The 13,241-nt window shown below is 44.1% G+C and overlaps 2 protein-coding genes across 2 annotated transcripts in view; one reads left to right on the top strand and one right to left on the bottom strand.

Annotated features, from left to right (window-relative positions):
- Window positions 1-332, bottom strand: part of LOC110004967 (nephronectin-like) — a 6,191-nt gene extending 5,859 nt beyond the window's left edge. The window contains exon 1 of the mRNA XM_065950603.1: window positions 1-332. This exon is cut by the window's left edge and continues 592 nt beyond it. The gene's annotated coding sequence lies outside the window, so the exon portion shown is untranslated.
- Window positions 333-1,113: 781 nt separating this feature from the next.
- On the top strand, window positions 1,114-11,697 carry LOC110004968 (atrial natriuretic peptide receptor 1-like). Its single transcript, XM_020660449.2, has 23 exons — window positions 1,114-1,191; window positions 1,703-1,814; window positions 2,353-2,485; window positions 2,596-2,728; window positions 3,061-3,165; window positions 3,744-3,846; window positions 4,084-4,229; window positions 4,309-4,381; window positions 4,670-4,814; window positions 5,319-5,405; window positions 5,495-5,638; window positions 5,772-5,893; window positions 6,144-6,282; window positions 6,550-6,598; window positions 7,042-7,143; window positions 7,283-7,402; window positions 8,765-8,858; window positions 8,935-9,022; window positions 9,149-9,288; window positions 9,394-9,546; window positions 9,623-9,721; window positions 10,330-10,421; window positions 10,508-11,697. Exons 1-23 carry the CDS (start codon window positions 1,126-1,128, stop codon window positions 10,694-10,696), a joined length of 2,634 nt encoding a protein of 877 aa, XP_020516105.1. The 5' UTR covers window positions 1,114-1,125; the 3' UTR covers window positions 10,697-11,697.
- Window positions 11,698-13,241: the final 1,544 nt, after the last annotated feature.

Genomic DNA, 13,241 nt, shown 5'->3' with positions numbered 1-13,241 from the left:
TTCCTCAAAGTAGTTAAAAAGATAAAAATGAAATAAAGGATGTCACGGGACACACGGCGTCTTCCAACGATTCGATTATAGTCGATTAAAAAAACTCGGTTATTCGAATAGAAGTTAAACAGCCTCTTCACCGGCTCGAGCCTCGCGCGCACATGAACGTTCTGCAGCCCGAGCGTGTCCTCGTGCGCGCTGTGATTGGTCGAACCTGGTGCGAGAGGAAGAGAGCGCGTGAGCGAGAGACAGTGTGGGAGATTTAAACACACACACACACACACACACACACACACACACACACACACACACACACACACACACACACACACACACACACACACTTCTCGGTGGTAAAATAAACACACATGGGCCGTTGGCGTGTGTGTGTGTGTGTGTGTGTGTGTGTCCGTTTATGTTGACTGTAAACAGATTGAGCTCTGCCCACCTACATCTTCAGTGTGACACCTGAGAGAGCCACGAGGGGGCGACAAAACCCAGGGCTGAAAAATGACGTCAACACACAGGATGGCCAAAAACCGAACTTCAGTTCCTCAGGGTTCCGGTAGGGGGTCCACGTGTTAAAATGACTCTCTTCTGGAGGTCTTCTTCAGGTGATTGGTGTCAGATTCAATGTTTCATTCGTCTGAGTTATAACACATGTTGTCATGACGATTTGTTTTCATGGACCTGCAGAGAGACTTCTTTACTGACTCTGGATACAGCAGGCTTTTCCCAACCTCAGGGTCCCGGTCCCCATGTGGGGTCGCCTGGAATTTGTATTTATTGATGAATAAAAAAATATATTGTACTTTAAAAAACATTGAACACAGGTTACTGTGGACCAAAACAAGAAACATGCAGAGTCTCTGTGTGTCCATCATTGTGTCCTCACAGCATTTCTTCTTCTACAATAAGGGTTAGGGTCTCTCTCTCTCTGTCTCTCTCTCTGTCTCTCTCTCTCCCTCTCTCTCTCTGTCTCTCTCTCTCCCTCCCTCCCTCTCTCTCCCTCCCTCTCTCTCTCTCTCTCTCTCCCTCCCTCCCTCTCTCTCTCTCCTTCCTCTCTCGACCCTCCTCCTCCTCTGGTCCTCCTCACTGATTCTGGACTCAAACCCTCAGAAGCTGCAGAGCTCCATGATCACCTCTCCGTCCTTCAGGTTCAACATGTGGGAAAGTAAAAGGTTTTGCTTTCTGCTTCTGGTAAGAGTTCATTTTTCTGATTTCTATGAATCTGAAACTCTTGATTAATATAAACTGGGAGTTCTCTCTGTGTTCGCTGTGGGATTAATAATGGGATGTATTTATTTTATTGTGCATTTTGTTTTAAATGTTTCCATCCTATATTCATATTTATCATCTTCTTATTATTTCTGTTAAAAAATAAAAACATCTGCAGGTTGCAGAGAAGCCGCTCAAAGACTGCAGTCAAGCGTTTAACGGGTGAAATATATATCAGCGATAAAACATCTGTTCAACAAAACGTTCAGGTTTCATGATTTAAAGAATACGTCCTCATGGCTTTTGATGAATCGACATGAATCCAGATTTCTTAAAAAAAGGCGTCCCCTGTTTTTACTTCTGAACTCTGTCAATGCTTCATTCTTGCTTTTAATTAATTCAGAAATGTTTTTTTTCTGTGCGTGTCCTGGATTATTATTGGAGTCCTCTATTCTTTTGTTATCTGATCTTTTGTGTGTGTGTGCATTTCCAGGTGTGTGTTTTTCTTGTGGATCCAACATGTTGTTGGCACGACCTCGACAACAGCGAGTACGACTGCTGGCCTCTGGACCGACCCAACGAGTACAACATGATCGACTGTGGCGGTGAGAATCTGACATCGTGTTCACGTTTAGAGCAGATGAGAGCAGTTATCAGGTCAACAGGTGTTGCAGCGATGGAAGCGGTCAAGAGAAGTGGTTCAGATAGAAGTGATTGTACCCGACCTAAAAAGCCTCTGCATGTTTCTAATAAGCTCCACGAGCAGAAACGTGCTCAAACTAGGATCAATATTGGAGATGCTTTTGAAAAATGGAGAGAGGTTAGAACACAGAAAGGTTTACAGACCCATGCAGAGCTGGATAAACACTGAAGCTTCAGAGTCCACCACATGGTGACCTGAGTGAGCATCCACTCTAGAGAGGAGGGGGGGAGACAGCTCTCTATGATGTTTAGAATTTAGACTGCAGTACCCATTTTAAACACTAGGGGTCAGAGTTACATACTGCTCCTTTAAGGTAGAAAAGGGAAAATGTTTGAATAATGTGATTTTTAAAGGATTTTTCTCTATATATGTGAATAATATGAACAATAGTTTAATAGATTTTTCAACTGTTTCTTAAAATCCTTGTGTCTCACCTCCAGGTCTGGAGATGGCCTGGGTGGTTCGTCCTCCAGAGACAGTGAAGAGCGGCGAGGTGTTCAACGTGGTGTATTCGGTTACAGCCAGAGACTCTTTCTACCAATGGGCCATCGACAACAACATCTTCACACACAGGTTGATGCATTATTTTAAAACAGCCTATACTGGATTCAAAGCAGATGGAATGACTCATACTATTTTATAAAAGCTGGATTTGATCCTCTCAAATGCTCTGTTGTGTTCAGTTCAATCCTAGACGCTGAAGCAGCTCGCAAGTTTTGTGAACATCTGGACTGTCCAGCCAACTGGGTGGACGCTGACGGAGAAAACTGCTGCATCCATCACGCCAACATCCACTCCTGTCCACTGGGATACATGGTGCACACTGTCATTTGAACCTTTGTCTTTAGAGCTGCAGCGATCTCGTAATCTTTGCAATCGTTACGGTTGAACCTAGACAAACCTGAACAAACACACACACACAACCTAGCTAGCTCCAACATGCTTGCTTTTGATTTGACGAACAACTAAAAATGAATTTTGATAAAAGCTACATTTTAAAAGACTTAAACTGTCTGGAAATGCCATCAATGTTTCATAGGACTGAGTAAGGTTTGTACAGTAGAAGCCTTTTCCACTCGATTGGTGCCACAGTTTGAGGAAATTGCACGGTAAAGATTTAAAGGAATAATAATCAAATAAACTTTTAGACGTCGGCGAGCATCTGTGGTCCCTGGATTCCTGATGACGGAAAGATTGTCACACACACCATCTCCACCTCCGGAAAGATGACCCAGACCAACTGGACTGCTAGGGTAAGACACTGGCATGTCAGGACCAGTTTACCTGTACTTCCTGATAGCACCAACAGCTCCTCAAAAGACTTCATCATTTCCAACCTAGCTGCTCCTAGGAGTAAATAAAGAAACCTCAGTGGAGGGAATTTAAAGAGAGATCTCCTTTCAGAAACACAGGTTGAGCAGGTACAATCTAAAGGACAAAGTGCAGATCATTGTACAGGACAACATTAAGAAAGAAAGCTCTGAAGGAAATCTTCTCCTGTTACCAGTGTTACTGTTGTAGTGTACAAAGGGATTAGAAGTTTGTTGTGTAGTCATTTGTGAGATCGATCAGTACATTACACATTGTGGATTTTGTTCGGCTCCGTAGTTATCGTCCTCATATTGCCTCACTTTATTTAGTTATTGCTATGTACTGTAGTTCTTCATACGCAGATGATACACTGCTTTATATATTTAGGGTTCACACTCTTCTAAGGATTACCTAAATCAATCTTTAGATCATTACAGTCAGTATAAAGTGGAGTTATGCCCTTTACTTCCATGGCGGGTGATACTAAGTGATCAGTTAAACCCAGTTCCTTGTCTTGCAGGTGGTTTTGTTCCATGCAGGCCTAACCTCGCTCATCGCTCACATTCGAGTTGGTCGCATGCAGGCGGCCCTTGAGGCCAAGAGCACTGTGCAACCTGCTGTAGGTAGGTAATGTTGCTGTTTGTTTCTACTTTATTGGCTTATGTCCATGGCAATGGTCATGACCTCAGTTTAAAACCCCTACTCATTGGCACTTACTGCCCCAACGTTGCAATTTGCCATTACAATTTTTACCAAAATTTGCCAGAAGGACTTCTATTTTTGTGTGCCACGGTATTAAAAAAGGTATCAGTATCGTTATCAAGTTACATCAGAGTGATTTCTCTTTTCTTGCCCATTAGTTTGTGGGGATGGTCTCTGTGAGGAGGCGGAGCTTTGTTCCACCTGTCCAGCTGACTGTGGCGATTGCCCCATGAGTGCAACCACCAAGCTAGCCATCGGCCTGCCGCTCAGCCTGCTCTGCCTCTGCCTCATACTGACTGCTGTGGTGAGAAACAACATTACACTCATACAGGAATAAATCATACACAGTGATGAAGACTTATCAATTCATCTTTATGTTGTAGTGGCTGAAGTATCAGAAACGGAAGCTGTTGTGGGACGAGAGTTGGATCATCGACTACGCAACGGTAAAACAAGGTACTCCAAAATTCAAGATCAGATAGGTCCTCTGGTCAGGGGCTTGCCTATTAGTGGTCACAAAAGATCAGAAATGTATGTAGGGCTGCAATTAGTCTACAATGGCGCGCACAAGTCTGGGACTAGAAAGGGTTTAAAAAACATTGGTCCAAAAACATTGTGTTGAACTGGTTGAAAGACGCCTGCAATTTGTCATTACATGAATAATTTTTATAATGCTCTTGTAAAGCCTTGACCAACATGGCATCAGTAAGTAAGTCCTCTCTCTCTCTTTTCTTCTGTGTGTAGATCAGGAGGCTCGTATGACCATGGGCAGTATCATGAGCGTACCTGTGGGGAACAGCGACAGTAACACCAGCTGTGTGACGGCTCTCAGCTCCTACATCGGCCAACCAGGGACCCGGAAAACACTCTTCACCAGCACTGGGATATAGTATGCCATCTGTCTGCCTGTCTGCTCATTAAACATCATCCAGCCAACATAGTGTTTGTCTGTTTTACATTTTCTATCCTCATCTTTTCTCAGAACAGTCTTCCTTTTTTCTGACAGAAGTTGAAGTTCTTGAATGTGAATTTTAATGAATGGTGTCAAAAATATGATACCATCGGTACTACCTGACCAACCAACCAGATTATTATTCTCACCAGTCAGTCATGGTTTTGTGATTCATATTAAGAGCCTAAAGTCCAAAAGCACTTGGACAACTAAATCTGTTAAGTTTGGGGGAAACTAATGACTTTTATCTACAGTACACATACCACAAACTTACTTCAAAAACCCCCAAACTATCCCTTTAATGCAAACATTAAAACACTTGTTGGTGCTCAGACTTTCAAGCCCGGTTTGGGAAGATTTACGGACAAGTCTCCCGACTATGAGACTTGGATGTAGACTGTTATGAAACATTTTGTATTTAATAATCTCTTCCTTCTCCAGTGATGGCAGGACGGTGGCCATCAAGAGGATTCAAACTAAGACTTTCTCTCTGTCCAAGATCATCAGACAGGAAGTCAAACAGGTCAGGTAAGATACATCCTCCTCACCCGTCCACATCTTGTATGACCTTCATATTTCAACGAAATACTTTGACACTTTCCTGTCTTTGTCTCCAGGGAGCTAGATCATCCCAACCTGTGCAAGTTTATCGGCGGATGTGTTGAGGTGCCTAATGTTGCCATAGTAACCGAGTACTGCCCAAAAGGAAGCCTAAACGACGTTCTTCTTAACGAGGATGTCCCGCTCAATTGGGGCTTCAGGTAGACACACGTGCACATAATTTAGGCTACCACAGCATGTTCCTGTTTCCTGATTGACAGTTTGTACTCAACAGTGTTGTAATTAAATTAAACATTCGGGTAACACAGCTAATTAATACTCTGTTTGTTTTAGGTTTTCCTTCGCAACGGACATCGCCAGAGGGATGTCGTACCTTCACCAACACAGGATCTGTCATGGCCGACTGAAGTCTCTAAACTGTGTCTTAGACGACCGCTGGGTCTGCAAAATAACCGGTAAATCACAGTGTGATCTAAAAAGCTTTTCACATTTCCATTGTCACAACAATCAGACATTATGACAGTAGAGATCTGTTTATACGCAGACGATACAGCGTTCTATTCAACTGTCCTATCCTAAGCTAGCCTTAGCTTGGACAATCATGAGATATTCTTGGGTTTTTTTGACTGTTCTTTAGACTCCTGAACACTCATTGGATGACTTAAATCGTTTGATACTTGATTGACACGTGGTTTGTCCTTTTAGATTACGGTCTGAGGATGTATCGCATGGGCGACGGGGCAGAGCCTCTCACCACCTATCAGCAGAGACTGCTGGAGGTTTACATGCCACCTGAGTTTCAGAACACCAACGTGGAGCCGACGCTGGCGGGAGACGTGTTCAGGTATCTCACACAGGTTGACTTGTTTTGGTTGAAAACAGAAAACCAAGATGGAGATGAAATCACAAAATGTAAAGCTTTAAAATGGTAATCCAGAAAAAATGGGTGACATCACCATGGCAACGTCCACTTCTTATAAAACCCTAAACATACCTTTTTGTTTAACATTAAGGGGATTGTTTTAGTCCACATAAAGCAGAGATGATTCCTCACAATGTTTAAGTGTAACTCTTCATTCAGACAGTTGATAACATCTGTTTGTTTTCACAGTTATTCCATCATTCTGCTGGAGATAGCCACTCGCAGCGACCCCGTCCCGGTAAGTCACTCTCTGATAATCGGATAATATCGGCGCATATCTGAGATAAAGATAGCCGATACCGATACTCACTGGATATTCTGATATCGGCCGTTAGTATCGGCGGGCTGATTTATCGGTCGGGTAAAAATGACAACAACGTCTGCAATTTGCAAAAACTGAAAAAGTTGCCGATGTGTTTGTATAATTTAGAGGTTGCTCATCGTTTCTGTGACTGATGCTTTGACTTCAAAATACGCCCCCCGACTTTTAAAGCTTCTGTTATTTTTTGAGACAACGGTTGTTATGGCAACAGAGATTCATCGTTTTATAACACATGGAATCAAATAGTGTTTGCTAACACTCTCTGATTGGTCCGCTGTCCTGTCACTCCTCTGTTTGGTTTGTTACTGAATGTGCTGCTGGTCAGGCTGATCGCTGGTTAAATGAATGAATGTTTGCAGGCAGAGGAGTCGAACCAGGAGAGCGCCTGGTGTCCTCCTCTACCTGAACTCATCTCCAGTAAGGCCGACAGCACCTGCCCCTGTCCATCTGACTACGTAGAGGTGAGTCATTTTTAATGTTTCTATGGTGTAATCTTGATTTCTGGTTTCTGTTGTTTTAGTGTTCATATGTCTCCAGTTGTTTTTAAATGTTTCACAATAACAAACTTTACTGTCTTTTGTCCTGTGTGTGTTTCTGTAGCTCATCAGGCGATGTCGTTCTGTTAATCCCGCCCACCGACCCACCTTTGAACAAATCAGGAAGTTTGTTCACCGAATCAACCCGATCAAAGTCAGCCCGGTGGACATGATGATGAACCTGGTAACAATCAGCATCCTACACAGAGCATATGTCAGGTTAACTGGAATATTCAGTAGTCTTATAGATAGTTTCAAACACGACAGATTATTATTATTGGATCGTTATCTTTGACTTACCAAATACTAATGAACTGTTATCAAACACAGTGGAGTGAGATTTAAGTATCTCAGGGTAAGATGGAGCGTGGGATTAACAGACGGGTTGGTTCAGCGGCGGCAGTAATTCAGGCGTTGTGTCAGACCGTTGAGGTGAAGAGCGAGCTGAACCTGAAGGCAACACTTTTGATTTACCGCTCGATCTCTGTTCCAACCCTCAACTGAGGTCATGACCTCTGGGACGTAACTGAAAGAATGAGAAAGAAGCGTCTGAAACAAGTTTCCTCTGGAGGGGGTCTGGACTCAGCCTTAGAGAGAGGGGGAGGAGCTTAGACATTCAAGAGAGGAGCTTAGACATTCAGGAGGAGGAGCTTAGACATTCAGGAGGAGGGGCTTAGACATTCAGGAGAGGAGCTTAGACATTCAGGAGGAGGGGCTTAGACATTCAGGAGGAGGGGCTTAGACATTCAGGAGAGGAGCTTAGACATTCAGAAGGAGGGGCTTAGACATTCTGGAGGGGGAGCTTAGACATTCTGGAGGAGGAGCTTAGACATTCAGGAGGAGGGGCTTAGACATTCAGGAGGAGGAGCTTAGACATTCAGGAGGAGGGGCTTAGACATTCAGGAGAGGAGCTTAGACATTCAGGAGGAGGAGCTTAGACATTCAGGAGGAGGGGCTTAGACATTCAGGAGAGGAGCTTAGACATTCAGGAGGAGGAGCTTAGACATTCAGGAGGAGGGGCTTAGACATTCCAGAGGAGGAGCTTAGACATTCAGGAGGAGGGGCTTAGGCATTCCAGAGGAGGAGCTTAGACATTCAGGAGGAGGGGCTTAGACATTCCAGAGGAGGAGCTTAGACATTCAGGAGGAGGGGCTTAGACATTCAGGAGGAGAGGCTTAGACATTCAGGGGGAGGAGCTTAGACATTCAGGAGGAGGAGCTTAGACATTCAGGGGGAGGAGCTCGGAGTAGAGCTGCTACTCCTTCACATCTAAAGGAGCTAGGTGAGGTGGTTATGGTATCTGATCAGGATCCTCCTGGACGCCCCCCTTTGGAGGTTTTCATGACACGTTCAAACGGGAAGAGACCCTGGGGATCCAGAGCTCGCTGGTCTGGGAACGCCTCAGAATCCCCCTGGAGGAGCTGGGGAGAGGCAGGTCTGGGTGACGTTACTGCGTCTGGTATAAGAAGAAGAAAATGGATGACATCATGTTCCAAAGAGTCCGGGTCGCTGTTGAAGTGTAAATCAGTGGTTGTGTTTGTTCCAGATGGAGAAGTACAGTAAACACCTGGAGGTGTTGGTGGCTGAGAGGACTCAGGATCTGATGCACGAGAAGCAGAGGACGGACCGACTCCTTTACAGTACGTCACACCAGGTCACACTCCTGTCATATTAACACGTCTTGTTATTGACTGCAGAACGTCTTCCTGGTTTCAGGTATGCTTCCTAAACAGGTAGCTGACGACCTGCGGCAGGGGAAACCTCTGCAGGCTCAGAGCTACGTCAGCGCCACCGTCTTCTTCAGGTAGGGGGGGGGGGGGGGGGTGGGTCATCAATGTTTCAGGAAGTTAAAGTTAATGTGTGTGTGTGTGTGTGTGTCCGTTTGTGTGTGTGTGTGTGTGTGTGTGTGTGTGTGTGTGTGTGTGTGTAGTGACATCGTGGGCTTCACTCAGCTCTCCAGCAGCAGCACGCCGTATCAGGTCGTGGACTTCCTGAACAAACTGTACACGACGTTCGACGACATCATCGACATCTACGACGTCTACAAGGTGGAAACCATCGGAGACGCCTGTACGTGAGAGAGTAACCGTTAGCAACCGTATCGTGGTCACGTTAGCGTTGAATGAGTGGGCGGGTCTTTAAACACGATCACTGTCTCACCGTGTGCTCGTGCAGACATGGTGGTGTCCGGCGTTCCCCAAGAGAACGGGATCCTGCACGCCTCAGAGATCGCCAGCATGGCTCTGGACCTGGTGGGCGTCTGCCGCACCTTCAGGATCCCCCACAAACCCAGCATGCAGCTGCAGATACGAGCGGGGATCCACTCCGGTACGTCCCGTCTGAAGCGTGTAGAACATGTTGAGGTCATGACCACACAGACAAACGTGTCCTCGTGTCTCTGCAGGTCCCGTGGTGGCGGGGGTCGTGGGGACCAAGATGCCTCGTTACTGTCTGTTTGGAGACACGGTGAACACAGCGTCCAGGATGGAGTCCAACAGTCTGGGTAACAAACAAACACTGAAGCTGCATGACAAACACATTTCAGATCTTTAGTAAATAATGAAACACAGATTTAAACCGTTTCATTTAATGTAGAATAAATTATTTTATGTTTCATGAAATCTTTTTGCAGTTGACCTTCAGGGCCACCGTAGTGTTTCTATATTAGCAGTTAAAATGTCTCAATGCATAAACAAGCTGAACGTCAGAATCAGATTTATTGTCCAGGTATACAGGTGAACTGTGCTCTCTTATGAACAGGTACAACATTAAACATCAACAATAAACAGAATAAGAAAAGACTAATATTTACATGACTAAATATGAAACAGTGCAGTGGTGAAGAGTGCAAAAGATGCTGAAGTAACATGATGAGTAAAATGCAGTTATGTGACAGATGGGTCAATTAAGATGTTAATTACAGTATTTACATAAATAAGTGTGCGTGTATTGATCATTTAAATTAAATAATATATATATAAATTTTTACAACTTTAGTTTGATCACTTTTTAAAATAGTTTGTTACTTTTTTGGATTCTGTTTATTTTTTAAATAAATGAATTGAAGTGCGACATGAGAAAGATTTAAAGTTTGTGATCTGGTGTTTTCAGCTCTGAAGATCCAGTGCAGCTCGTCTGCTTTCTACCTGCTGGAGGAGATCGGAGGCTACGTGCTGGAGTGCAGAGGGACGCTGCAGGTCAAGGTGAGCCCCGCCCCCCTTCACAAACACCTGTCAGTCACTGGGAGCACTGGGAGCTCACCAGTCACACTCTGGTCCTCTGTTCACAGGGAAAAGGAGACATGGTGACTTACTGGTTAGAGGGGAAGAAGAAGTGTCCGGTCTCCAAGGACGCCCCGCCTGACGACAGGATGTCCAAACACGGCGCCATGGAGGAGGGGGGGGCGGAGCAAGAGGAGGAGCTGTTTGCCTCCATACCGGGTGTTCTCCACGAGGACCTCCTCCTGAATCCGGCCTAAAAAACTTTATATTGTTTTCTTGATGTGATTCTTCAGTGCTTTTTTTAACAGTTGGCTTTCTAAGTTAGCATTGTGTGTTTCGTGTATGAGCGGTCGGATATCAAATAATAAAATGAAGCTGAAAAAAACATGTGGATTCATCCCATATCTCTGGTTAGCAGTTAGCTTAGCATCACTAATATGTTGTTTATTTGGTAAATCTGTCAATCATCTGAACAATTTGGAAACCGGCCTGAGCATCAACTCTGGGGGGGGGGGGCTCTCTGCAATGTTTAGACTGCAGTACCCATTTTAAACACTAGGTGTCACAGTTACATACTGTTCCTTTAACTGTTTATACTTTTCTTGTTTGTCTGTTTCGATCCAGTGTAAATAAGTCTCAGAGCTCCTCAAAACATGTGTATGAAGTTCCTTGTTCTAAATCCACTCTGATCCTGTATTTGATCATGTCTATAAACCCCTCTATTTCAGCCCTGCTCAGAACAGACTGTTTCTGTGTCTGTACCTTTAAATATGTAAATGAGCTGTGTCTGACCACGTCCCCTCTCTGGAAGGGTCTTTCTCTCTCCATGTCCTATTGTTTACGGTGAGAAGGCAGACTCAGAGGGCAGAACAAACACCTAGCTGTGGGAGTGTCACCCACCTGGGGGAGGGGCTACTGCCCTTTGTGATGTCATGAAGGGAAAATCTCCAAACGGCCTGTTTGAGCACACATTTTCTGAAAAGTGGAGCAGGCAGAAGACGGAGAGGATGGACTTTTCTCATGATTGGGGGGTTTGTAGACGGACTAGAGACACATGTTAGAGTTAGAGGAACATGGGGAAGTGGATTTTATAGAATCTGGACTTTAATTCACTAAATGTGTCTCCAGGCTCTATTCTCACCTTTCATTAAAACCTGAATGGATCGTGTTGTTGTATTTTTAAAGTGACGTTGAGACAAATCATGTCCCGATCACGTTTATAAAAATGACAACGTTCAAATAAAGATGGCTGATGATTGGCTCGTTATATTGAAATCTTCCTCGTCTGGTTTTTCTGCATTTCTTCTCCCAGAAACTCGCCTGGCTCGCTCCGGTTTTATGAATATTTATGTCACAGCGTGGAGCAGATGGACGACGCCGTGACGGATTTGTTTGCCTTTTAGCAGCCAACATGGCTGACATGAGAGGGGAGACGAGGACCTGAGAGGAGACTTCTTTAAAGTTTACTAATCCAAAATCCAAATCCATCAGGGTTGTCATGATGGCAGGATTTTTTAGTTTGTTGTCATGGCAACAAAAACAGGAGTCTGAAGCCATGTTCAGGAGTTTATCTGCAGGTTCTTCCTCTCCGTCTCATCAGAGTTTAAAGCACCTTCAGAAAAATGTTCTTAACAAACATCAATCTATCTTTTGGTCAAATTGTCTTCTGGGCTTCTGTAGTTTCCTCTTTTAAATTACAAACATTATAAAGTTTAAGTCGGTTCTCTCTGATTTTACAGAGAACTGCAGCCTCCGTGTGTGTGTGTGTGTGTGTGTGTGTGTGTGTGTGTGTGTGTGTGTGTTACCTGGGCTCATCTACATGAGAGGTTTGATAATGAGCACAGCTGCTAAAGGCAGCTTCTCTCTCTCAGGAGTAGAGCTCGACTTTATTGGATACGTGTTTTTACTAATACTTGTTTTTTTATTGTTCTATCCTGCTGCATGATCTACATTTCATATATGAATCAAACGCTGCTTGATGTGTATCCTACATGCTTTATGTGTATCCTGCATGCTTTATGTGTATCCTGCATGCTTTATGTGTATCCTACATGCTTTATGTGTATCCTGCATGCTTTATGTGTATCCTGCATGCTCTATGTGTATCCTGCATGCTTGATGTGTATCCTGCATGCTCTATGTGTATCCTACATGCTTTATGTGTATCCTGCATGCTTTATGTGTATCCTGCATGCTTGATGTGTATCCTGCATGCTTTATGTGTATCCTGCATGCTTTATGTGTATCCTACATGCTTGATGTGTATCCTGCATGCTTTATGTGTATCCTACATGCTTGATGTGTATCCTGCATGCTCTATGTGTATCCTACATGCTTTATGTGTATCCTACATGCTTTATGTGTATCCTACATGCTTTATGTGTATCCTGCATGCTTTATGTGTATCCTACATGCTTGATGTGTATCCTGCATGCTTTATGTGTATCCTACATGCTTGATGTGTATCCTGCATGCTCTATGTGTATCCTACATGCTCTATGTGTATCCTGCATGCTTTATGTGTATCCTGCATGCTCGATGTGTATCCTGCATGCTTTATGTGTATCCTGCATGCTCTATGTGTATCCTGCATGCTTTATGTGTATCCTGCATGCTTTATGTGTATCCTGCATGCTTGATGTGTATCCTGCATGCTCTATGTGTATCCTGCATGCTTTATGTGTATCCTGCATGCTTTATGTGTATCCTACATGCTTGATGTGTATCCTGCATGCTCTATGTGTATCCTGCATGCTTTATGTGTATCCTGCATGCTCGATGTGTATCCTGCATGCTTTATGT

Source organism: Labrus bergylta, chromosome 22 (genome assembly GCF_963930695.1).
Source record: "Labrus bergylta chromosome 22, fLabBer1.1, whole genome shotgun sequence".
In the NCBI taxonomy this organism is placed as follows: domain Eukaryota; kingdom Metazoa; phylum Chordata; class Actinopteri; order Labriformes; family Labridae; genus Labrus; species Labrus bergylta.
The sequence above is the reverse complement of the archived record's forward strand: the minus strand, read 5'-3'. Positions and strand labels throughout refer to the sequence as shown.